Source organism: Herpailurus yagouaroundi, unplaced genomic scaffold, assembly GCF_014898765.1.
Source record: "Herpailurus yagouaroundi ecotype Mexico unplaced genomic scaffold, PumYag 181, whole genome shotgun sequence".
In the NCBI taxonomy this organism is placed as follows: domain Eukaryota; kingdom Metazoa; phylum Chordata; class Mammalia; order Carnivora; family Felidae; genus Herpailurus; species Herpailurus yagouaroundi.
In genome coordinates this window covers 6415556-6442622 of record NW_024412412.1, presented here as the reverse complement: position 1 = coordinate 6442622, position 27067 = coordinate 6415556, and the positions used below count along the sequence as shown (strand labels likewise).

Below are 27067 nucleotides of genomic sequence, written 5' to 3'. Positions count from 1 at the left end.
TACTTGCTTCACAGTGGGGGAGCTATGGTCAACCTAGAAGGTCAAGACAGTGTCACAGCCAAGCCTGCAGGAGATGCCTCCCGGTCACCACAATGCAAACTTTGTCCTATTTCCCCCATTTTCTTCTTTCTTGTTCTCTTTTTCCTCCCTTCCTGTGTTAAAGATCAGCTTCCTTAATACCCAACAACCTAACAAGATTTTTCAAAACTAGATTTAAAAAAAAAGTTTTTAAAAAATGGATGCTTCAGTAGTTAATTGTTACATGTGACCTCTTCCATGAAAACCTTTGATTTTTGTTCCAGGACTTGATTACGAATTTCAACTCATGCATTAAGCACAGGCTGTGGTTTCAGCCCAGATGTCTTCTGGGCATCAGAAACCAGTGTGTGTCCAGTGAAGGAACTGAGAGTGTTTTAATGACAACATGATCATCCAGTGCTTCCGTGTCCCCCGGACTGCGTCCACCACTCTCTGAGTGTCCAAAATTGAGCTGATTTAGTTTATATCAAGTTTTCCATTTGACTAGTGAGAGCCAGAGAAAATCCACTTTAGGTCAAGGAATTTGGGCTACCACTCTTTATAAGCCCTGAGAGCAATCTCTGGAGGATGTAGGAAATGGGAGAAAAACTGTCCAAAGTAAAGGTCATTGATATCTTTAAGGAAAGAAAGTAGAAATGAAGGGAAGGAGGGGAATAGAAGGAGACAGAAAGAGAGAGAGGGAGAGAGACAGGCAGAGAGGGAGAGAGAGATGAGTGTGTGTGGCAGAGAAAGAGAGAGAAAGATAGATAGATAGATAGATAGATCACGTGACTCTAGCAAAATTCTCCCTGAGTCTTGGGGCAGCAAATGCCCCGAGGTCTGTTCTCCCGGAAGGCGCCCTCGAGAAGGGCAGGCATCAGAGCAGATGGCCCCAGGTCAGCACTTCTGTTCTCTTTTCTACGATGAGAAAACAAAATACTGGCTGCTGTGTTCTCAGCCCACTCCCTGGCCTGCGGAGGTCTGAGCTTACTGACAACATTCTGACAAGATGGTCTCACTGAATGAACTCTTTCTCTCTCTAGCTAGGAAAAAAAAAAAAAAAAAAGAACTATCTTCTTGCCATCATGAACCAGCTGGATGTCCTATTACCTGTTGCCCCATATTTCACCTAGGAGACCATGAAGTCTTGAAAATTCCAGACTGGGTCTGTTTACTCTGTCTCCTCAGTATCTAATCCTTCTGGATGAACCAGGCAGACAATAACTTTAGCCTCAGTAGGAGTAGGAAACTCCTTTCCCAAACCATAGACACTTGGAATTCATGTCTTTTCCCTGTGCTAATGGGTCACCTCTCTCCAGATGCTTCCCAGGCTCTCCTGAGCCTTCCCTTCTGGGCCTCTGAACCTCACACTTCACACAGGGGAATTAATTCACTCAGACAGGGGTCTCGCCGCCCACCACTCAGTACATTCCTGCTTCGAGGGAGAATCCAGGCAGGTGGCCTTCAAGCCCCCGATATCTTACTTTAGGTCAGTTTATTATTATTTTTTTTTTAATTTTTTTTTCAACATTTATTTATTTTTGGGACAGAGAGAGACAGAGCATGAATGGGGGAGGGGCAGAGAGAGAGGGAGACACAGAATCGGAAACAGGCTCCAGGCTCTGAGCCATCAGCCCAGAGCCTGACGCGGGGCTCGAACTCACGGACCGCGAGATCGCGACCTGGCTGAAGTCGGACGCCCAACCGACTGCGCCACCCAGGCGCCCCGTAGGTCAGTTTAAATGAACTATATCATCTTATACATGTAGATAGGTGGCTTTTGGTCTTCTGAGGCAGAGCCGTAAATATGAAAATGAACACCAGATGGGCCCAGTAACCGGTGACAAGCATCAAGCCCTCGCCAAGAGCAAAGCGTTATGCTACCTGCTCTCCGTGATCACTGCATTTCATCCTTAAGACAACCCTTAGAGGTAGGTTCTCACAATGACTGTGTTCTACAGATGAGGCAACAGGGCCACACAGTGGCCAAGCAGGAACTCAACTCAAGTCTGAGTCAAACCTATGCTCCTAGCCGCCATGCAAATTCACTTCATGGAGCCTAAATTCTTCCACAGAAATAGCTCCGGGTGTCTTAGGAATATGATGCAGAAAAATAAGTGGTACGTTGAGATTTGGGATGCTAGGTTCAAGTCCTGGCTCTGCCTCTGACTTATGAGTCACATCACATCGATCCCTCACCTGCAAAATCACAGAACTGGGGTAGGTGACATCCCAAAGTCCCCCCCGCCTTGGCTCTGAGATGGGTGGTCCTAAGGCACTTGGGAGAGGTGTGCGTGTGCCCACGGGAAGGGAATCAAGTGTGAGTGGGAAGGTTAATGGGACCTTCTGCCTGATAATGAGGGAACTTGGTCGTGAACACACAGCCCTCTCCCAGATCCTCCCCAGTCTGCTCTCTGCCAAGCACTCACTCACCTCCTCTCCCTCCTGTGGGCAGCAGGGCAGCTTCCTCAGCCTCTTCTTCATTCTCCAGCACCTGTTCCTGGAGGTGCCCCTAATGGCCTGACCTCATTCTGATCACATTGCGCTAGTGAACCAGAGAAACTGTTGAGTGGGCAACTTCCAGAGGAGCAGCTAGCCCTTGGCAGTCACCCAAGGGCTAGCGACAGGTTCTCCTATTAGCATTTGTGAATGTGGTTTCCCCAGTGGAGACTGACCAGCAAAAGTTTTAGGGAACAGAGAACTTAGCGCTGTCACTGCTTCTCAGGAAGGCCACGGGGAAGACACTTGCCTCCACCAAGAGCGGAGCAGGCGCCCTCCTTTAGGAGGCGTGAGGTGAGATGGAGGGTGCTGCCTTAGAGAGCATATTGCAAGAGGGGAAACTGAGGCTGTGAGAACTAGAAGACATGGAGCAGATGAGAAGAAGGAGGAGCAAACTTCTATGAAATTGTCAGACTTTGTTAGGGCTAAGATGATAAACAAGTGGAAAAAGTAAGATCTCTGTGCAGAAGGGAGGAAATCAAAAGGAAATAGTGAAACATAGCAGAAGCAAAAAAGAAAAGACACATGTTGAGGGGAGACAGATAATGAAACAAGGCATTAAACCACGACTAGACCAAAGCTTTAGCCATTGAATGAGCTGTAAAGTCAGTAAAGTTGTCCACCCGGGAAGAGTGAAGAGTTTTGCTGCCTTTGGTGTGTTCCTGTGTGTTCCAGTGTGGGGCAGGTGCTCCACAGGAGTACACTGGAAATAAGTGGACAAAAACAGTTTGAGTTGAAAACTACAAAAATCATTTGGGAATATTATTAAAAACTGCTCACTGCGGTACTTGGGTGGCTCAGTTGGTTACGCCTCCAGCTCTTGGTTTTGGCTCAGGTCTATCATCCTGTAGTTTGTGGGTTCGAGCTCTGCATCGGGCTCTGCACTGATAGGGTGGAGCCTGCTTGGAATGTTGTCTCTCCTAACCTCTCTGCCCCTCCCCCACTCATGCTTGCTCTCTCTCTGTCTCTCTCTCAAAATAAGTAAACCTAAAAAGAAAATGCTCATACACATGAAAAGATGCTCAACATCACTCATCATCAGGGAAATGCAAATCAAAACCACACTGAGATACCACCTCACACCGGTCAGAGTGGCTAAAATTAACAACTAAGGAAATAACAGATATCAGCAAGGATGTGCAGAAACGGGAACCCTCGTGCACTGTTGGCGGGAATGCAAACCGGTGCAGTCACTCTGGAAAACTGTGGGGAGGTTCCTCAAAAGATTAAAAATATAACTACCCTATGACCCACCAACAGCACTACTAGGAATTTATCCAAAGGATACAGGAGTGCTGATTCATAGGGGCGCATGTACCCCAATGTTTATAGCAGCACTTTCAACAATAGCCAAATCATGGAAAGAGCCCAAATGTCCATCAATGAATGAATGGATAGAAAAGATGTGGTTTATATATACAATGGAATACTACTTGGTAATGACAAAGAATGAAATCTGGCCATTTACAACAACATGGATGGAACTGGAGGATATTATGCTAAGTGAAATAAGTCAGTCAGATACATACACACACATACACATACACACACACACACACACACACACACACACACACACACACACATATGGGTCAAGTTTGAATTAACCAAGAGAAACACAAGCCAGAATACCTGGGTTATGGCTCCAGGGACACTCCCTGGGCATGTAGCTTCTCAGCTCTGGGCCTTAGTGTCTCATCTTGAAAATGAGAGCACTGAATTGGAATTTCTGGGCAGATTCACAGGAGCATCACAGCAATCAAGTGAGAGGAATTATAGAGAGACAGAAGTCAGTCAGGTGAGCACCCTCAGCCCTCACCAATTCTCAATTTCTCCCTCTCTCCTGGCCCCATTTCCAAGGACACAGTATGCTTGACTCAGCACCATTCATCAGGAAAACCAGTCCCTCTGCTCCTACAGTTTGCCAGTTACTTATCCAGAACCAGGGTACAAAATGAACAAAATACAATCTCAGAACACGAGGGGCCTTGGGCTCGATTAAACAGATGAACTCTGTCACAGTTCATGACTGTCAAGTGTAGTAAGCCCAAAGGGTCTCACAGGAAAGGACAGTTGTTGCTCTATGTTGTGGGGGTAGGGGCGTGGAAGGGAGAAATTGGCAAACCTTTTGCTATGGAGTTAACCCTTGATCTATGTCCTAAGAGGTGAGTTGACATTTATGAGGCAGGCGCCGTGGTGAAGCTCATCCAGGAGAAAGCAAGATTCTGGGCAAAGATCTACAAGCATAGATTTATTTTTTTTTATTAAAATTTTTTTTTTTAACATTTATTTATTTTTGAGACAGAGAGAGAGCGAGCATGAACAGGGGAGGGTCAGAGAAAGAGGGAGACGCAGGATCTGAAACAGGCTCCAGGCTCTGAGCTGTCAGCACAGAGCCCGACGCGGGGCTCAAACCCACGGACTGTGAGATCATGACCTGAGCCGAAGTCGGACGCTTAACCGACTGAGCCACCCAGGCTCCCCTACAAGCATAGATTTAAATGTGAATTTGGGAAATCATAAATGAGTCCTTTGGCTGAGGTACAGGAAAAAGAAAATATTGTAGGATATATAGAATCAACCTTGGATGGTTGAATTTGTCCATATGTAAAGAGAAGACATTGAAGGATTTTAAACAAGATGACATTGTCAAATATGCAATTTAGAAATAACTCAGTGGTAGTATGTAAGATGGATTCAGGAAGCCCAGGTAAAGGACTATTATCAATCAGAAACTTCTGTGGTTTTTTTTTTTTAATTTTTATTTTTGAGAGAGATTGAGAGAGAGAGAGAAAGAGAGAGAGAAACACCACAAGTGGGGGAGGGGCAGAGAGAGAGAGGGAGACACAGAATCCGAAGCAGGCTCCAGGCTCTGAGCTGTCCGCACAGAGCTCAACGCAGGACTCAAACTCTGAACGGCGAGATTGTGACCTGAGCCGAAGCTGGACACTTAACCAACTGAGCCACCCAGGTACCCTGAAACTTCTGGTTTTAAAGTGGGAAAGTAAAGATGGTGATTCTCCCCTTCCTCTCTCAAGAACTCCCCAAAAGCAAAACAAAAAGTAAACAAGAAATAGAGATGTAAATTTTATTATCTGAAAAACTAGTAGATATGTATTACTCCAAAATAGTATAAATAATAATGAATTGTCATCAAATTCATGATGTGGCCAGATTAGAGGGAGACAAGAAAGGCTACCTGTGCATGCAGGCCCCAGAAAATGCTGTCAGAGCACAGTTCTGTAAATCATGCCTTTACCCTAAAAGACACACCAACAGTCCTTTACCTGAAACAGTGGGATCAGGTGAGTGAGCAGGTAGTGGGAGATTCTCTGAACCCAGACTGGCACCACACTTCAAAAAGGAGGAAGGAACATGTTGAATAAGGAATCACATGAGAGTCTATATTTGTAGGAAGCAGTCTGGTTATGAGGCAGCAGTAATGAGTCTGATTATAAGATGGCACATGGTATGTCATCCTGGTGGATTAGCCATTGAAAGATTGTATTCATTTCTATAATCTTGTGTCATAGGGAGGATTCCCGGTGCCCTGAAACCCACTTCTGTCTACTCTCTACAAAAGCCTCTTAAAAACAGATAGTCCAAGAATATTTCACCTGGACAAAGATGAGTCACCATCAAACAGAAACCAAACCTAACCTTTCCAAAGATATTACCCAAAAAAAATTTTTTTTAATGTTTATTTATTTTTGAGAGAGAGAGTCAGAGTGTGAGCGGCAGAGGGGCAGAGAGAGAGGGAGACACAGAATCCGAAGCAGGCTCCAGGCTCTGAGCCATCAGCACAGAGCCCGATGTGGGGCTCGAACTCACGAACCGTGAGATCATGACCTGAGCTGAAGTCGGATGCTCAACCGACTGAGCCACCCAGGCGCCCCCCCAAAAATTTTTTTAAGTGAGGAAGGAACAGGAGAAAAAAATGTTAAAATAGTAACCCCCAACTGAAAATATCACCATGAAATGGATAAAAATTCTGACTTAGTGAGCTCCATAACTTAATAAAGAAGACGAAGAAATTACTTGTTTCGAAACAGGGATAGAACACATATCAGAGACACATTAACTCAGAAAAGGTATTTTGAGATAAGATAAGAAATCTGAGCTTATAGAACGAAGGTAGGAAGTGAAAGAAGGAAATAAAACCACAATAGAATGGAGGCACACAGAAGAGACAGCATAGTTTTGGAAAAAGAGCAGAGGACGATGGAACAGGATGGAGTACCATGGGTTAAATGTTATGGAAATACATCAGAGTTCATGTGGATGAGCAGGAAGAAATGACAGACATGGAAGAGAAAAGGGAGTTGGCATTCACATAATCAGTGCCTCTGAGAAGCAATTGGGAACACTTTAAGGATAAGATTTTAAAAAGGATTTTCAGCTGATAAGACTCCAGTCTACTAAACTGAAGTGGTATCCTAAGAAAATCTGACACAGAACAATCAATAACAAATTAATATCTCCATACAATTCCTGGATTTTTAATATAAAGAATATTCAGGATAGTAAGGTGAAACAATCAAGTTGCCAATATTATCAGGAAGGCCCAGACCTGTACAAAGGAGCCTTCAACACTAGAAGATGGTGAGCAATTCCAGCAAAGTCCTCAAGAAGAGGAGATGTGAGCCCATACGGTTTTTTACTCAAACACTTGCCCTTCCATTATAAATGCAATGGGCATTTTTCAACACAAAAGGACTCAAGAAGGATAGCTACAGTGAGAAGCTCCACTTGGGAAAGTGTGCTGGAGGACTGAGTTCAGCCAAAGGCAAGAAGGATGCAGTGTAGGGTACAGGTGTTGGAGTGAACGGTGAGCTGGTGTAATGGAAGAACCATAGAAGAACACAGAGTGAGGACAGGTGTAGAACCCACTGCAAATGTTACAGAGGATGAAATGTGAAATTCTACAACTAGTGAATGATGGGAAGGAAGGGAAGGAAATGTTGTCTGATGCTCTCCCCCACCTCCCTGCTTTTATAGCTGGAAATCAGGAGACATCATGTCAACATGACGAATCAATGAACACACACCTAAGTGAAAGAAAAGTGATATTCTCAAGTAAAACTGGGTAGTAAAGGCTATAGTGAAAATTGGTAATTAGAGCATTGTGCACAATAGGGAACCGACAGAGAAGAAGGTTAATTGGTTTCTTTAAAATTACAGTGGAAAAAGAGGTCATTTACAATATTAACACAGAAAATATTTAGAAACTTAATAATGGATGTGTAAGAAGCATATGAATAAAATTTAAAATTTAGTGAGGACACAAAATAAGGTTTTTATAAATACAAAGGAATAGCATATTCAGAGATTTATAAATTCAATATAGAAATCAAAATTTCTTTCTCTTTCTTTCTTTCTTTCTTTCTTTCTTTCTTTCTTTCTTTCTTTCTTTCGAGTGAGAGAGGGTGTACGTGAGCAGCGGAAAGGCAGAGAAAGAGAGAGAGAATATCAAGCAGGCTCCATGTTGTCAGCACATAGCCTGATGCAGGGCTCGATCCCAAGAACCATGACCTGAGCCAAAATCAAGAGTTGGACGCTTAACCAACTGAGCCACCCAGGCTCCCCTAAGTCAAATTTTCTTAAATGTGATGTAATCTATCATCTACCTGTCTATCATCTATCATCCATCTAGTTAACTTACTATCTCATAAACCCAATAAAGAAAACCAAAAGGACTTTTATTAATTACCAAAATGGATTCACTCAGAGCAAATCCAAAATCTTTGCACATACAGCTCTGACTTGGCTGCTCTCGCCCTCCTCACCTGCCTCCTGCCCCCTCCCACCCTGGGCCTTGGCACCCTCTTCTGGAATATACTTCCCCCACAGATGTGCATGGCCCCATACCCCTGACCTTGTTCCCTATTCTCCATTACACTTAACATCTTATAAACTATTTGCATTCGTTTTCTAGAGCCGCCATCACAAAGTCCCACAGACTGGGTAACTTCAACGATAGGGATGTATTTCTCACAGTTCTGGAAGTTAGAAATCTAAAACCAAGGTGCCGTAAGATTGGTTTCTCCTGAGACCACTCTCTTTGTCTTGTAGATAGTCACCTTCTTGTGGGGTCCTCACATGGCCTTCTCTCTGTGTGCTCATATCTCTTCCTGTGGCCATATTTCCTCTCCTCATGAGGACACCACTCATAATGGGGTAGACCCACTCTATTGGCCTCATTTTAACTTAATCACCTTTTAAAGGCCCCATCTCCAAATACAGTCACATTCTGAGGTCCTGGGGGTTAGGATTTCAACATAAGCATTCTGGGGGATGCCATTCATCTCATAACACTATTTGATGATTTCCTCATCCATGCTTGTCTTCCTGTCTCCCTCTCTCCCACACACTGGGATGTAAGCTCTGTGATGGCAGGCACTTTTGTCCTTTTTGTTCTCTGCTGTATCCCCAGTGCTTAATACTGTGTTTGGAATATAGAGGAAACTAGAAACTGAATAAACATTTGTTGAAGAAATACATTTTTCCTTTTTTCTTATCCACAGAGCTGCCGTGTAGTTAGATTTAAAGTTGTTACTGCTTTTTTTATTTGCATTTTTATATGCTGTCTTTGGTTTATTTCCCTTACAATAAAAAAAAATATTCTCTCAACGTTATTTTCAAAAGCCTCAGACCCCAAAATTTGGGGCTCAGAGTCATGCCATGCTGATCGCCAAACCAAGCCTCAAGATCACTCTCAGATCTTTTCCACCGTGTCTTGAAACCTGAGCCTTTCTTTACACCTGCCGGTTCATCTCTGGAAATGGTGGGTCTGGCCCCATCAGCAGTGCAGTGGCCAGGTCCCTGTATGCTGGAGAAACCAGACACTGACTTCCTGGATTGCCTGCCTCTTTCCAGAATTCTCCAGGGCTGTTGGAGCTGGGAAGATGCCATTACTTGGCATACCTGTAAGTCTAGCTTTGGCTAGGCCTGCTACTATCTCCGGTTGCCAGATATCCAAGTCTGATACCAGAGACGCTCTTCACCCACACACCTGCTGCTGGAGCCCACACAGTTATCAGAACAAAAGAAGCCTTCTTGATAGAGTGTGGAGGCAGGATATTTCTTCTGACAGTCTCCCTGAGAACTCCAGAGCCACACGTGACCACCATCGGCTTCCTTCAGCGACATAATGAAGCTGGGAGAAAGTGAAGCAGACGTGTCAGGAGCGGGACTATAAGCAATGTCATACCCAAGCTGGAGCGCCTGATGCTCCCCAGACACACCTGGAGGCCCGAGCCAGCAATGACTCATCTTCCCCTTCAAGGGTGCCCCTGATGTTTGCACATCTTTAAGACCTCGTTGGTGTGGGCAGGCCGAGGGTGTGGGGGTGGACAGTGCATTCCCCAGCTGCCTCAGCATGCCTCCAGGCTTCCTCTGGGCCTTCTTGGGCCAGGAGGGAGAGGCTGGGCCTGTGTGGGGAGAGGGGAGAGTGGCTCCCTCCAGAGCCCCCAATCCACATTGAACTCAGTGAGCACTCCTTGGAGAAGGCCGAGCTTCCCCAGAACAGAGTCATGCTAAAAACAAACAAACGAAACAACGTTGGCTGCTATAGTGACGCCAGAGTGGAGAGAGGATGAGGATGGGGAGAAGGGAGACTCTCTTGGCCTCTTACAGACGAGGGAGAGTCTACTCTCTGAAGCTGGGGGGCCCCTCCTGGAAAACGAGTCTTCCTGCCAGGTAGACTCTGAGCCTTCTGGAGCCAGAGAGTGCGCCCCAGAGCATATAATATATTTTACAGAGAGAGGGAGAGAGAGAAGCAATGTGAACAAAACCAAGCAGCTTTAAACATTAATTTGTCAGAAACAAATCTCCCCAGTCTCTGGTTTGCCCAGTCTTGGTAACTTTGGTGCGCTACCGATTAGTTTTATCATTAGCGTCATCATCTTACCTGGGTTTTATAACCATTTTCGTTAGTTTTTCAGAATTTTAAGTTTTTTCCTGTTTTTTAATTCCCCCTTTGCCCTTTTATTGCTTTCATTTCCCTGTGCTAACTTTAATCAGAGCAATTTTTCAATTTATGTTTTTAATGTTTATTTTTGAGAGAAAGAGACAGCAGGGGAGGGGCAGAGAGAGAGGGGGACAGAGGATCCGAAACAGACTCTGTGGTGACAGGAGAAAGCTCATCACAGGGCTCGAACCCACAAACTGTGAGATCATGACCTGAGCCAGAGTCAGATGCTTAACCAACTGACAGAGCAATTTTTTTTTAAAGATACAAACCAAACATCCAATAAAAGAAAATGCAGCAGATAAATCATCACTGGTCACAAAAGAGCATAAATAGTAAGATGTCGCTTTTACTTAAGTATAATAAATATATACAAAACAGGTTCCAACAGAATATTCATGAAATAATAGTCCTCCTGGAAGGATTGGGTTACAGGTGGTTCTCAGGTTTCTCCTTCAATGTATATTTTCACATTTCTTTCCTATGTTAAGCATGAATTGCTTTTGTGATAAGAAAAGAAATGGAAGAAATAAAACAAACAAGAAAAATGAAAAGAAGGATCTGAGATCGATTTGCCTTATGTTTAATATTTTAAGCCCAGTTGGGGCCGCTATGCCTACTCAGGCGGTATTTGCATAGCTTTTTCAATTTTGAAAATTACTAACAAAATAAATTTTCACATCATCCATTCCTAGGACTTTTTCTATGAAAACTGTACATGTAATTTATCAATTTCTAGAACATGTGTTTTTAAGATTTTTATTTTTTAAAGTAATCTCTCAATGTGGGACTCGAACTCACAACCCTGAAACCAGGAGTTGAACGATCCCCTCTATAAAAATGCTTTCTAAATCTCGTGCTGCTGGACATGAAGGCTGTTTCCAGACAGGAGAAGCAGGAAAACTGGGTTGTAGAAAAAGTGGATGTGGAAGGCCACACACTCCCCACTGGTATTTTGAGTGGGGCTCCCCTCACGCAAGCTTGCTCTGCCCCACCTGCTGTGTGCTGCACCCCACAATTGTGGGCACCCTCCAGCTCCTGCAAGGGGAAACAATATACCACCTGACTCAGCCAGTCCTGAGTCTGAATGACATCAGTCATCTAAAAGTCGTCAGTCCATTGCCTAGAACGCAAGTTTAAACAATAGCTATTGTGAGTTAGGGGAGAAAAGTGCCCTCTAGGGACTATTTATTTTGACCTAAATGTTATTCCAAGCTAGTCTTTATTTCCAGCACTTTGCTTTAGGACACATTAGCAACTTTTAATTTTTTTATTGTTTTTACAATGATATAACTTAATTCTGGGGGAATAGGGTGGGGGGGGAAGGGGGAGTGGAAGAGAGTTTAAAATGATTCAAGCTTTTTTAAAAAGTATAAAAGTTAGGAGAGTATGAAAAAGAGAGTGTAAGTGGACTGAAATCCCAATTAGATGTTTAACACCTTTCCAGACACAGAACATATTTATACACACATTTTCCGGGTTGTATCACAGAATATATGCTGATCAAGACCTGCTTTATTCATTCAATAACCAATCCAGGACAATTCTCCATGTAGATATGTAAATGTATGCATATACATTTAGACACATTACCATTTCTATGGCTGCAAGAAATTGCATCCTAAGACTATATCATGATTTATTTAATAAATCTCCTGACACATACTTACATTAGTTCCAACTTTCTATTGTTATGCGCAATAACATGATGAATATTTGGACATACTTTTTGTGAACTGTCCAGTATACTCCTTTGGATAAATTTCTAGAATTAGTATTGCTAAGTCAAATGGTATGCATATTATAAATATGTGTATAGTCAAAGGCTCCATAGGAAAATTTGCATGAATTCACAGTCCCACTGGGAGAGCATTAATGTTTGTCTTTCTCCATGTACCCACCGCCATTAGGTCTTGTCAAGCTTTTCCAACTTACCCAGTCTAAATCTACAGAGGCTGAAAATTTTTTATAAATCAAATATTTCAATTTCTGTGTCTGCGGGTATAGCCTCTTCCCATACACACAAAACGTCCCAATCACAGTAGCAAATCAAGTCCCAAACCAAATTACACCACCACATCTAACGACAACCATAAAATCCATAAAATACCTACAACATGCATAAAATACATTTGCATAACTTGGATGGATAAAAGGATATAACTATCCTGCAGATAATAAAGAACACTTACGCGTCAGGGGCACAATTTCCTCGATGTTAAAGAGACATTATATTATAAACTACCTATTCCCCACATGAATATATAAATTTAATTCAATCCAATCAAAATCCAAATGAGTTTTCTGAAAACGGCTTGAGTGTCATTTCTTTTAGTTCATTGGGAACTAGATAGAACTATGACCCTAGCTAGGAGCATAATAAAAAGGAGGGTGATGAGGCTTGTCCGGATATATTTTAAAAGAATAGCTACCATACAGAAGTTAAACAGTGAGGAAGAGTGAAGAAAGAGGTGCTTTAGTGAAAACAAAAGGAATAGAATTTCAGCCACGTAGGTGAGAATTCAGCATTTGAAAGCAAAGGGGGAAATTCAGACATGTTAATCACTAGTTTAAGGAAACCGAGTAAACATCTGACCGGAAAAACAAAACGTGATTCCCAATGCATTCCTTCTATCCAAATAGACTCCAATTATCACAGAGGTTCAAATGTAAAGAAAAAAATCAATTAAGATACCTTTGTGATCTTGATATAGGGTAGATTGTTCTAAGAATGTCACAAATATCAGGAACCATAGAAAAAGACAGAGAAGGTGGACAACATAAAGTTTCAAACACTTCTTTAAAGCACATTTAAGCAGATTTTAAGCTGTTCTACCTGAAGCAAGCAGTGTCTGTGAGCACAGATATGAAGGAAATAGACCAATATACAGAATAGGGGTGCCTGGGTAGTTCAGTTGGTTAAGCATCCAGCTATTGGTTTCAGCTCAGGTCATGATCTCATGGTTTTGTGGGTTTGAGCCCCACGTCAGACTCCATGCTGACAGTGTGGAGCATGCTTGGGATTCTCTGTCTTCCTCTCTCTGTGCCTCCTTCCAAACGATATGCAGAACAGACCTAAGAACTCAGAAAGATGATTGCTGTGAGACTTTTTTTTTTTTTTTTTTGAGAGTGAGAGAGAGAAAGTGAATCTTACTCAGCTCCAGACTCCATGCTCACCTTGGGGCTGGGTCCCATGACCCTGGGATCATGACCTGAGCCTAAATCTAGAGTGAGACACTCAATGGACTGAGCCCCTCAGGCACCCCGTGAGACTATCTTTATAGGGACACAGAACCCTACGCATCAATAGAACAATAATGTATAATCATAATAATTATTTAATTGTACAAGAAAAAGTTGAATTAACATACAGTGGTGTCTATTTAAGAAGAAATTGAAATGAAACTGTAACCCATCCAGTTTTCCACACAAAAATGTTACGACTAAGTCTTTGAAATTCAATTCTCAGGGATAGACTTCCACCTATCCAAAAATCTTTGACATCCCAAATGATTTATTTCCTAATGTTTCTGGGAAGTCAAACGAAAACAAATAGTGAATGAACCAAGAGCAGAGACCATACATCCTTTTATTTTGTTGTATCATTCTTAGTGTTACACAGAATTCTGGCATTTGAATAAGGATGCGTCACTGGAGGTATGCGAATTATGTTGAACTTCCTAAGCCCCAAGTCAGTATCTAGGGCCCACGCTAGGCTTCTGCCCACTGCTATGATCCTGTCACACAGTAGAGTGACAAGGGCAGGTGTCATTTATACAATGTGGAACAGCAGCACTGGCCTGGCCGACTGCATAGCCTGTGGCCAGAACACCACCCTAATACATGTGTAGGGAGCCCTGCCTTTAGGGATTAGATCTCAGTACAACTCACAGAAGGATGGTGTGTGCAAGAACGTCGCAGCTGGGGCACAAAGACCTCAAAAGTCTCCTAAAATGATGACAGAGCCTCCAGGGCTACCATCAGGATGCCACAGCTGTGCTAAGAACCTCACCACCATTATCTCTTGTAATCCTCAAATGATCCTGTGAAGGAGCTACCTTATCATAGACACACTATTGTCTGTATCCTTCTTTTGAGAATTTGGAAACCAAGAAACAGAAAGGTTGAGGGGCTTGCCCAGGGTCTCAAAGCTAGTACGCGACAGCACCGATTCTGATCATGTGGCTCACGCTCCCTCTCCCCATAATGGGACCTGGCAGGTCAGCTCCCTTCTCTGAGCCTCAGCAGCGGTTATGGGACAACCCCTGGGGTCTTCTCCAATCCCCATGAGTAGATTCACACTCTGATCTTGCTTCCCGCAGAAGTCTGGGGATGGGGCGCAGATCTGGTGTGGAGCCTGAACAGTCAGGAAGCCAGAAGCGTCAAGGAGAACGTCCCCTGCCACCTACACCGAGTTTATTATGATGCAAATAAGACTGTTCCTCTTTTATTTTGCCCAATAAAAATGTTTAGGAAACATAAAGACAGTTTGAATTCACCCAGGGACAAACCGCTCACCTCGCTATAGCATCTTGGCTTGAAGACGGAAAGAGGCTACTTCACAAAGTAGATTGGGAAAAAATAGAAAAATTGCCTGCTTTCCACCTTGCAGGAAGTGTGCAGGCCGTCCAGGCTCTGACTTAGTCTCTCCCAGAATTGCTAATCTGCAGAGAAGTCTCAGAATTAGGGTGTTGCCCTTGGTTTACCTAAATGAGACGTTACTAGGGTAGGGGAGGAACAGAGCGGAAATGGAGTTCTGGGAAGATGTTAATATACAGTTTCCCCCTGGGTAGGAATAGGTCACCAGGCAGCAGGTGACAACCACTGAGGACTTCTATACAGCCTGCCAAAAGTTCTCAGCCCCCACAATGTCCTTGAATATTAAATTCTGAACCCCAAAGTCCGTACAATACATTCGGGCACTGATCAAATATCATTCAAATGTCAATCTTTTCTAACAAGTTTCATTGCCTAGATAACCTTTCTCGAATTTAGGGTGCTAAAGACTGTCAATTTTGAATTTTTTTTTACATTTATTTATTTTTTGAGAGACAGGGCACAAGTGGAGGAGGGGCAGAGAGAGAAGGAGACACAGAATCCGAAGCAGGTTTTAGGCTCCGAGCTGTCAGCACAGAGCCCTACGCAGGGCTCGAACTCACAGACTATGATATCATGACCCGAGCTGAAGTCAGACACTTAACCAACTGAGCCACTCACGTGCCCCCAGAAGGTCAATTTTGGAATGACTTACACATTTGTATCATCAGCTCCAGCCACCCCGCTGAACTCCAGTCTCGAGCACACCTTTTCTGATTACAGTCCTGAGAATCTCACTCCTGGTGCCTGAAAGTAAACTCCTGGCCCTGCGTCTCCCCAGCTCACCCCTCCCCTGGAGGCCACATCTCAGGCTATGAAGCCACCACTCCCACAGCTGGGCATGACCAAAAAATATTTTTCTAATGCCTCTCATCCCACGTTCTCCATCGGCAGGTGCCACTGCCTCTACCTGCAAAATAAACCCTGAATTGGACGTTTACCTGCCACTGCCATCACTTCTCACCTGGGCTGCCGTAATTACCGTCACTGCTCTCCGGGCTGACACTGGGGGCCACTGTTGCCCATCTCCCACACAGCAGGCACAGTGAGATCACATCACTTCCCTCCTCAAAACTTTAAAATGGTTTCCCATCCCTCTTCACATCTCAAGTAATCACCACAAGCTGTAGGGACTGTGAGACTGGCTCATAGCTACCTCTGGCCTCACCTCCCGCCTCTCTACTTCAGTTGCTCTGTTCCAGCCACACCGGCCACCAGGGTTTCCTCGAGGATACTCTTGTGGTCTACATTGTGTTCTCCCCAAATTCATATGTTGAAGTCCTAACTCCCAACACTTCATAATGTGACTACTTACAGTCTTTGAAGAGGGAATTAAGTTAAAATGAGGCCATCAGGGTGGGTGCTAATCCAATATGGCTGCTGTCCTTCTAAGAGGAGATTAGGACACTGACACATCCAGAAGGAAAAGCATGTGCAGACTTGGGGGCAAGACGGTCGCCTACAAACCAAGGAGAGAGGCCTGGAGCAGATCCTTCCCTCAATGTTCCCAGAAGGAAACAGCCCTGTCAAGACTGCAACCCCAGACCTCCATCAGAACTTCAAGAAAATAAACTTCTGTTGTTTAAGCCCCCCAGTCTCTGGGACTTTGTTATGCAGCTCTGCTTGCTAATACAGATGCCGTCACCCAGGGGCCTCACCGCTCAATTCAGAGCACTGGCCTTGGCTTTGGACAAGAGCAAATTCTTCAGGAAGAGTCTATAGTCCAACAGCATGTGCAACGTGAAAGGGGTGCTGCTTAAGGGTGCCGCCTTTCCAGGAGTCGTGAAACATGCCCACACCACTACCACAGACTCTCCCAAAAATTCTCCCGGGGAAGTGCTGTCCTGCCTCCGTCCTCCTTACCTCCAAATGCTTTTCACAAGTTCTACAGTGACAGACAAACATTATTTAAGCCTTTAATCCAGAAATACCCGAGTTAGTCTACAAAGTACAATGGTTCTTGCAAGACAAACTTCCCAACTAGGTAGTAGAGTCTGTCCCTTACAGATGGGGAGGCTGGGACAGATCCCAGAACCACCAGGAGACACGATGAACAGGAATCAGTCATGGCTTGAACTGGGAGGTGAGAGACAGAAAGGCATCGATGGTGACTCATACCCAGGTGTGTGGTCACGTCCTCCATGAAGCCTGGGGCTTGGGGAAAGAGCTGGCAAGAGATCTGGGAAGTAAGGTGCTGGCTCCGTTTGGGGCATCCTACGTTAGAGCGGCCTGCGGACAAGGTGTAAATTACCAGTCATGTTGGAAGGAAGGACTGGGACCCTCCAGATGGGACCGGGTTTTGCTGGAGTTCCTGGACCACCCTGGGTGCCGAAATTTACACACCTTGTGCTGCAGGATGAAAGTCTCCCGTCCTTGACCACGTGTGCACAGTAGGTCCCCCTAGACTTCCCTTCTCCCGCCTGCCAGCCAGCAGCCAAGTATTCATTTAGGGAGGAATTCTCCATATATTGACTTAAGTTCATCGGACCTTGGGGCGCCTGGGTGGCTCAGTGGTTTGAGGGTCTGATCTTGATTTCGGCTCAAGTCAAGATCTCACGGTTCGTGGGTTCGAGCCCCACATCGGGCTCTGTGCAGACAGCACCATGGAGCCTGCTTGGGATTCATTCTCTCCCCCTCCTTCTCTCTCTGCCCCTCTCCCGCTTACACACTGTCTCTCTCTTGCTCTCAAAATACACAAACTTTAAAAAAAAATTCATGGGACCTTAAGTGCCATGTGCATGCACACCCAGGATCCTCTATCACATCATTCTGCTTGTTTCCTTCAGGACACTTGGCCGGCATCTGAAATGGTCCTGTTTATGTGTCTCCTTGTTCAGTCCTGCTTCCACAGCCTCCAACTTCTGTGAGGGCAGAGATGGTCCCAGCCGGGACCGTCTACCTGCTCAAGGGACCACATCCCTGTTGAAATTCCACATTCATATTACATGGCTCTACCCTGCAATTCTGTTGAAACATGTTCCCCGGGCATCGTGGGCCAGCCCCACAAGCTTTTCAAGATAAAAGCAAGTCTAAAAACTTGAGGATTAAAGCCATTTAGCAATTCTCCATTCGTTCCACTGAAGTTTGGACTCAAATGTTTAAAATTGTGAGCACAGACTAAGCCTTGTGTGTGAGGAGCCCCGATCTTCCAGAGCAGACAAGCGGATGGCACCATTCTGGGCTCAGAGCCCAGCTTTTCCTTCATTGTGTGCGCTTGAACAGATCACTGCATCTCTGTGCTTCTGTTTCCCTCCTCGTAAAAGGGAATCATATAGCACCTAGTTACTATTAACAGTAGTAACGAGTTACCACCATAGGGGGGTGGTGTTAGCACGGGTCTGGCACAGGGCAGGCAGAATGCTTGTGTTGAGTGTTTGTTACTGTCACTACTATGACATCATCATGGCTGCTGCCACCTGCTGTATTGCCTCGGACCCGGAGCTCCTCGAAGAACGTGTAAAGCCCACAAAGTCCCACGGCCGTTTTAACCAGAATTTGACTACTCATCCTTCTGTGGTTTTCTCTGCTGTCTCTGCCTTTAAGAGCTAAGTGGGAATAGCCCATTCCTGGGAAAGTCTCTCCGGCCTCCGTCACCCACTGGAGAGAGTCCCAGGAGACGGCTGCCCTCAGCTACTTGTCCGGCACAGGGCTTTCCTCGGCCACGATTTCGGCCACCTCCACAAACCTTATGCTGCTGTTCCCTGGAGCAGAATGTGTACCAGTCACAGCTTCCCCCTGAGCTCCAGCCCTTCCAAAGTGGGGGAACCAGGGGCAAATGAATAGTTGGTTTCCATCCATGTTTTTAAAAGGTAGGTTTTATTATTATTCAGGAATGATGAGGTCAACTGATCAGGAGATGAGTGCCATCGTAAATTGAGTTTTATTACTATTCCCAAAAGGAAGAGGGCATCCCTTGTGCCATGAGGGGAGCAGGGCCAGTCAGTGGGCAGAGGTGCAGGGGACTGTGGGCACAGGTTTTTGTGGTGGTTCCCACGGGAAGGAGTGGGTGAGGTGGGCGACACAGGTTTAGGACTGGGTGGTCTGAATAACCAGTGGGCTTCAGGACCCTCCTTGTCTGGCCCGTAACCTGGGGTTAATACAGCAGGTGCACAGTGGCCCCGAGTGTGAGAGTCTGATGGTGGAGGTGGCTGGGCTGTGGGCTCTGGTCTGGTGGGCTCATACACGAAAGCGTTTGGAGTAGGGACAGACCCTCCAGGGTCAGCCAGGCCCCAGGTGTCCAAGCAGCAGACCCTCCTCTGTGTGAGGGCAGGAGACCACCCGCCTCACTTCAGCGGCTCACCAGCACGTGACAAACACAGCCTTCTCACCCTTCCCAGACTCCATGCTCGTGCTGCACAAGCGGGGACTCCTGCTTGCCGTCCGGGCGATGCCTCTGACTCTCTCTGCCTCTCACCTCTGGAGGTGAGCCACAAGGTCTGAGCCCAGTAAATGATTAAGCCCTTCTTTGTTCCCAGCGTTGACTCTTAGTCACTGTTTCAAGGAAATTCATGGAGTCCCTGAACTAGGCCAAGCACAAGACAGATCACATGTGCCTCCCTCCCTGTCTTGAGCCAGGGAACAGGGTTCGCTCTTCCTGGGGGGCTAATGCCCACTGTTGCACCAAAGGTCGTAGGGAATTATTATTGAAAAATAAACCGGGGCGCCTGGGTGGCTCAGTCGGTTAAGCGTCCGACTTCAGCTCGGGTCATGATCTCATGGTCTATGAGTTCGGGCCCCTCATCGGGCTCTGTGCTGACAGCTCAGAGCCTGGAGCCTGCTTCTGATTCTGTGTCTCCGTCTCTCTCTGCCCCTCTCCTGCTCATGCTCTGTCTCTGTCTCAAAAATAAATAAAAACATTTAAAAAAATTTAAAAAAAGAAAGAAAAAGAAACCACAATAGAAGGCTGTGTGAGCTGACAGTTCAGAACTACTGGTAGTAAAATATAGGAACACACTGATCAGATTACGAAACGTAGGGTCTTTGCCTTGCTAGGGACTTGTCCTGACCTCACCGCCAGCTCATGAGCAGAATCCAGCCGGGTGGGTAGTGAGTTGCAGAGAGTCGAAGGGGAAGCTCGGGGCTCGGTAGAGACATCCCATATCTTATGGCGATGTGGGTGACAGAGGTGAAACGCATTTGTCAACTCATCCTACTGGACGTTCAGGATCTGTGCTTTTCATGTCCTGCAAATCATGCTTCAATCAAAACCTGGCAAATACAACGTGTAGCCTTTGTAAAAATGTCCGTTATGTCTAGACGTTAAAAATGGATAAATAAAGAGGCCGGGAGGAGGTGGAGGAGGGGCATCAAGGATCACTTCTACTGGACTTCTCGCCAAATTCTCCGCGAAGTTTCCTGCTATCTTTGCTCCGCCTGGCAGGACGCGCCTGTGCAGCCAGAACTCGTCAAGGTCCTTGGCACGTTCGCTTCAGACACCTCAGCCTGTCCGCCTGGGGCAGGAACACAGACCGGTGGTGGAGCCGTGCGTGTAGACGGCCCCGTGCAGCTCCCAGACCTCAAGCGCACGCTGCCAAGGGGAGCAGAGGGGAAAGTGGCGTCTTGTGTCCTGACTTACCTGCCCAGAGTCATAGCTGAAGGTGATGACCTGTGGGCTGCCCCAGGGGCAGCCCAGCTGCAGTGGGCGGGCAGAGGTCAACGTCAAAGCCAAGGAGCCCCAGCCCCAGTCTCACGACACCAACTTTCACCTAAGCCGGATACTCCTGAATCAGCACGGGTGTGCTCTAGGCACCTGCTCCTGCCCGCGCCCCCCCCCCCCCCCCCGTGCCTTCTCCGGATATCCCCTGCTCGGATATTTCTGTAGATGAGCCCCCAGCAGTAAGCAAACAGAGAAAGCCCTCCCCCAAACGGGACGGGGTAAGAGCATTCCAGGACAGTAACACCACGAGTGCCTCCCCATTTCAAACAGCCCCTCCCTGTATCATCTCATTTCCTTCCCTACACAAACGGAGAGGGAAATAGAGCCACGGGCACTGCTTCCCAGGAGACCGTAGGGTAACAGGGGCGGACTGGGGTCTCCCTGAAGCCCAGCGGCCAGCAGCTGTGGGGCTTCATTTGCTCCCTGCACACCCACCTCCTCCACGCACTCACCTCCCACCTCCCACTGGCACGTGGATCACAGGAGGTGACCCAGGTGGCTGTCCTGACTTGCCTGTACGCACTCGGTGCTACAGGATCACGATGCACATCACGGTCCGTCCCCAAGACCAGACAGGTCGAGGGCGAGCTATAGAAAGAGGAGGGAGAGAGGGAGGGAAGGGAGAGAAGCAAGAGCAATGAAAAGCGAACATCACTGCACTTTATACCCCACAATGTAAAATAATAAGAAAACCACTCGGCTTCGGCTCAGGTCACCATCCCACGCTGGCAGCACGGAGCCTGCTTGGGATTCTCTCTCTCCCTCTCTCTCTCTCTCTCTGCTCCTCCCTAACTCACACGCGCTCCTGTTCTCTCTCTCGCTCTCAAAATAAATAAATACACATTTTTTAAAAATAATAAGTCCCCAGGATTGTTCAAGGGACCTTCAGCGTGACCTGGAATACCAATGGGCAATCAGGAAGGTGTGTCCCCATAAGGGAATACGACTCTTGTAAGTGAGGTAGCTGCTCACATAAGCACACTCAAGGCTCCGGTATTATCTGTATTTGACAAACGAAAACAATTTTTATTGTTGTTTTTGTATTACGACCTTCAAGGAGGTTTGGACCAAATCTCACCTGACGAAAATATGGAGCAAATTCAATGATTCCCAAGAATCCTTGGGCGGAAGAGGGGAGGATACGAGTGTGGGGTTTTCATGTTTATCAGAAGGGACATGGGTTTTTCTGGCTGCAGAACAATGAGAGAGGAAGGCCATCCCCCTGGTGATGGAGTGGCAGTGCGTCTCCCGCCACTAGGGGGCGACAGCACGCCCCTCAAGCTGGGATCATTTACTCCTCGGAATGATGCTTTCTGGGCACCAAGCCAGGGATGCCAGATGGTTTACCACTGTGCCCACTAAAGAGAAAGTGATTTTGGAGAAAACAGAAGAATCCAAAACGCGAGGGAAACTTACATTGGAGAAAGGATGTTACCACATACAAAAGGCGACATCCACCCCATCCTACCTGCCAACAGAACCCGGGGGGCTGCCCTCCACCTCCCTCCTGGCAACCACATCCTTCAGAGCAACACTTCCCAGTCGCCCCCTGGTGAAAACACTTTCTTTTGAAGTGTGTGTGCCAACTCTTGATGTCCTTTGAAAACGTACAAATGATCAATCCTATTTCTATTATTAGATCCAACAGACATAAAAGAACATTTCAATAAATGTAAGTTCTTGCAATACATGTACTGTAATAACTTACTGCATGTATTGTTATTATTGCAATAAATATAATTTCAAAAATCAGAACAGAAACAACAAGAAGGAGAATGTCTCCACACACACATTGTTCGCTAGAAGTGAGTTTACAGGCCCTGAACATAGACAATCATTGTTCTGTTTGTAACATTCTGTACTTCCTCACCTGGGATTAAACAAAAATTATTAGTACGCAGTGATAACCCACAGGAAAGGCCTATAAATGTCTGGACACATCTGGAGTTAAAGTTTGCTCTTTTTTGGTTAATATTTACATTAATATGAGAATAGTTCTACTGTCAGTGAATACTCGAATCTAACCATTCTTATGCTTTGTCTCAAAACACTGTTAAAAAAAAATGTCTCACGGGATTATTGACAGGAATGAAAGCAGGGGGTGTCAAAAATTGGCAAGCGCTTCAGCAACCTCAGAATCTTCTTTCTTAACCTTTGTGCAAAATGAAGACAGTTATTCTGTATTTTTAGATGGCTTTAACCCTTCTGCATTTCCAACAATTAAAGGTTTGATTTGAATTATCTTTCCATGAAATAAATTGATTCTGGACCTGTATTTTCAATGCCCATATCTTATTTGAAGGAATTTAAAATTAGAATGCTCTACCTACACCATAGGCTGTTCAGTGATAACTCTTAGCTGTTGTGCAGTTAATTTATGAAAAACGTCACAACACTTGTTCTGTTCTTCCAGGCGTTTTACTTTAATTTTTGCCCTTTATTTTCATGCCGTCATGGTCTGAAAGTATTAAGATCATTAAAAAAACACTGCCTTTACGGTGCTGAAGCTTGTTATTTTGATGTAGTCCCAACAGTTTATTTTTGATTTTTTTCCCTCCTGCTTCAGGAGACATATCTAGAAAAATGTTGCTAACACCAATATCAGAGACATTACTGCCTGTGCTCTCTTCTAGGGTTTTTATGGTTTCAGGTCTCACATTCAGGTCTTTAATCCATTTTTGAGTTTATGTTTGTGTAGAGTGAGAGAAAGTGGTCCAGTTACATTCTTTTGCATGTGGCTGGCCAGTTTTCCCAACGCCATTTCTTGAAGAGACTGTCTTTTTATGTTGGGCACTCTTTCCTGCTTTGTCAAAGATTAAGGAAACAATCAGCACAACTAAAAGACAACCTGCTGAATGGGAGGAGAGATGTGCAAATGACATATCCAATAAAGGGTTAGTATCCAAAATATATAAAGAACTTGTACAACTCAACACCGAAAAAACAATCCAATTAAAAAATGGGCAGGGGCGCCTGGGTGGCTCAGTCGGTTAAGCGGCCGACTTCGGCTCAGGTCATGATCTCGCGGTCCGTGAGTTCGAGCCCCGCGTCGGGCTCTGTGCTGACAGCTCAGAGCCTGGAGCCTGTTTCGGGTTCTGTGTCTCCCTCTCTCTGACCCTCTCCTGTTCATGCTCTGTCTCTCTCTGTCTCAAAAATAAATGAACGTTAAAAAAAAAATTTTTTTTTAAAAAGTGGGCAGAACAGAAGGTAGGGGGAGGATCCAAGATGGCTGAACAGCATGGAAGCTTTTTGTGTGTCTCACGCCCGTGAAATACAGCCAGACCAACACTAAACCATCCTACATATCTAGAAAACCGATTGGAGGATTAACACAACAATCTGCACGACCTGAACCACAGAATTTAGCGGTATGCGGCGCAGACAGGTGAATTTGGGGAGCAAGAAGCCGCAAAAGGTAGAGAACCGCTTTTGAGGGCGGAGAGAGGACAGAGACTGGGGAGGCAGGGAGAATACGGGAAAAGCACCCCTTCCCGAAAGCAGCTAGAGAGAAAGTGGAAAACTGGAAACGGCCACAGGGACTAAACTAAAAAGGGAGAAAGGAGAAAGGAGAGGGTTTAAATTCCATTAAGACTGTAAACAAGGGGAGCGCAAAGGCTGCAGCTCCACAGCTCCATACCTGGCAGTGCTCTGGTGGGAAGGGCGAATCCCCAGGAACAGAGGGGGGTCTGCGAGGTTCTCGGGCCACACGGGGAAAAGCGGTTCCACTGCTGGAAGGGCATTTGGGAGAGACTGTTGAAGCCACCTGGTCCCAGCAGACCCCGGAAGGCGGCCACATTCGCCGGTGCTGGGTCAAGGTCATTAAGGGTGAAGCCAGGTGCCAGATGTGTGTTGGGATTTTCCATAATCCCTGAGACGCTGCTGCTACACTGTCTCGCGGACTTTTTCTGGGACGGGCTGGCACCTGGCCGCAGTCTCAGGGCACCAACAGCAGCAGGGTCCAGCGGGTGTTCCTGGGGGCAGCCGACATTCGGCCATTGCTCATTCGGCCATTGCCCGGTGAGAGCCTCCGGCAGACGGGCGGAACGGGGCAAAGCCGCAGTCGTTCGGAAGTAAGGGGCCGGGGAAAACAGCCGCATCTGAGACAAAACTCGGGAGAGAGGTACTGCCTGGGGCCTGGTCACGGACACTGGAAAAGCGGGGAGTGCACGAGAGCTGAAGACGGAGGACCAGTGCACCATTGCTGATCCGGGAGAACACACTGGGTAGCTGCGTGGAGGCAGGGTCACCGCTCCCGCGCATGCGCATGCGTACCTACAAGCTCCGCAACAATCCACCCCAGCAGGCTAGCAGCGCCACCTAGTGGAGAGCGGAGACGTTACACTGAGCCCCACCCCATTGGGCCAACTTCGCTCTTCAAGAACACAAGTCTCACCGCTGGCTTAATTTATGGACTATAAAGAGCTACATAGACTGACTTCTAGGGGAAAACGAAGCAATTTCAGTCCTAATTCAATCTATTAGCAGTCCTACTTCATCTATTTAATTTTCTTTCTTTTTTTTCTTTTTTGTTTTTCTTTTACAATTCTTTTCTTTTTCTTGAATACAGAAAGAGAAATAATTCATTTTTATTTTCAATTTTTATTAAAAATATCTTTCTTTAATTTTTATTACTATATTTTTACTTTTCTGTAAATGTTTTCAAATTCTACTTTACTTCCATCATTTTATTTTAGTCTACTTCAGGGTATTCACCTTTTCAAATTTTCAAACAATTTCTTTTTTTCTTTTTCTTTTTTCTTTTTCATTTCTATTCTTTTTCTTGAATACAGAAAGAAAAACTTCATTTTTATTTCAATTTCTTTTAAAAATTTTTAATTTTTATTAGTATATTTTTTATGTAAATGTTTTCAAATTCTATTTTGCTTCCATCATTTTATTTTAGTCTACTACAGTGTATTCACTTCCTCAAATTTTCAAACGATTTCTTTGTTTTTCTTTTTTTATCTTTTTTACCTTTATTTCTTTTCTTTTTTAAATACAGAAAAAGAAAAATTCATATTTATTTTTAATTCTTCTTAAAATATTTTTCCTTAATTTTTTCCTACTACATTCTTTACTTTGTGTATATTTTTTCAAATTCTATTTTACCCCCATTATCTTATTTTAGTCTACTTCAGTGTATTCATTTTTTTAAATTCTCAAAGAAATTCCTTTGTTTTCCTTCCCCCCCTTTTTTTTCTCTAATCTGTCAAACCACTTTCAACACCCAGACCAAAACACACCTAGGATCTAGCATCATCTATTCGATTTGTGTGTGTGTATGTGTGTATTTAATTTTTAATTTTAATATTTTTCTATTTTAATTTTTTTAATTTCAATTTTTCTACCTGATTAATTCCTGTTCTCCCTTCAAAATGACAAAACAAAGGAATTCACCCCAAAAGAAAGAGCACGAAGAAATGAAAGCCAGGGATTTAACCAACACAGATACAAGTAATACATCTGAACCAGAATTTAGAATCATTGATAATAAGAATACGAGCTGGAGTTGAAAATAGATTAGAATCCCTTTCTGCAGAGATAAAAGAAGTAAAAACTAGCCAGAATGAAACAAAAAATGCTATAACTGAGCTGCAATCATGGATGGATGCAGTGGTGGCAAGGATGGATGAGGCAGAATAGAGAATCAGCGATATAGAGGACAAACTTATAGAGAATAACGAAGCAGAAAAAATGAGGGAGATTAAGGCAAAAGAGCACGATTTAAGAATTAGGGAAATCGGTGACTCATTAAAAAGGAAGAACATCAGAATCATAGGGGTCCCAGAAGAGGAAGAGAGAGAAATAGGGGTAGAAGGGCTATGTGAGCAAATCATAGCAGAAAACTTTCCTAACCTGGGGAAAGACACAGACATCAAAATCCAGGAAGCACAAAGGATCCCCATTAGATTCAACAAAAACCGACCATCAACAAGGCATATCATAGTCAAATTCACAAAATACTCAGACAAGGAAAGAATCATGAAACCAGCAAGGGAAAAAAGTCACTAACATACACGGGAAGACAGATCAGGTTTGCATCAGACCATCCACAGAAACCCGGCAGGCCACAAAGGAGTGGTGGGATAGATTCAATGTGCTGAATCAGGAAAATATGCAGCCAAGAATTCTTTATCCAGCAAGGCTGTCATTCAAAATAGAAGAAGAGATAAGAAGTTTCCCAGACAAACAAAAATTAAAGGAGTTTGTGACCACTACACCAGCCCTGCAAGAAATTTTAAGGGGGACTTTCTGAGGGGAGAAAAGATGGAAATATATATATGTATATATATATATATATATATATATATATATATATATATATATAT

General features: G+C 44.9%; 1 protein-coding gene and 2 long non-coding RNA genes across 14 annotated transcripts in view; 1 reads left to right on the top strand and 2 right to left on the bottom strand.

Annotated features, from left to right (window-relative positions):
- Positions 1 to 27067, bottom strand: part of LOC121039607 (uncharacterized) — an 82236-nt gene that overhangs the window by 5107 nt on the left and 50062 nt on the right. For 11 of the 12 annotated variants that reach the window (XM_040489828.1, XM_040489818.1, XM_040489817.1 and 8 more), the window contains one exon: positions 21191 to 21326. The exons of the other annotated variant lie outside the window; for it this stretch is intronic. In XM_040489828.1, coding sequence (XP_040345762.1) covers positions 21191 to 21326 — 136 coding nt within the window. The remainder of the gene's footprint in view (positions 1 to 21190; positions 21327 to 27067) is intronic. 12 annotated transcript variants of the gene reach the window in all.
- LOC121039610 (uncharacterized) lies at positions 16985 to 19809 on the bottom strand. The gene is made up of 2 exons (XR_005794879.1): positions 19383 to 19809; positions 16985 to 17311 (listed from the first exon to the last, which is right to left on the bottom strand). It is a non-coding gene; the product is annotated as an uncharacterized LOC121039610 (long non-coding RNA).
- LOC121039614 (uncharacterized) lies at positions 18683 to 19556 on the top strand. Its single transcript, XR_005794883.1, has 2 exons — positions 18683 to 18891; positions 19420 to 19556. It is a non-coding gene; the product is annotated as an uncharacterized LOC121039614 (long non-coding RNA).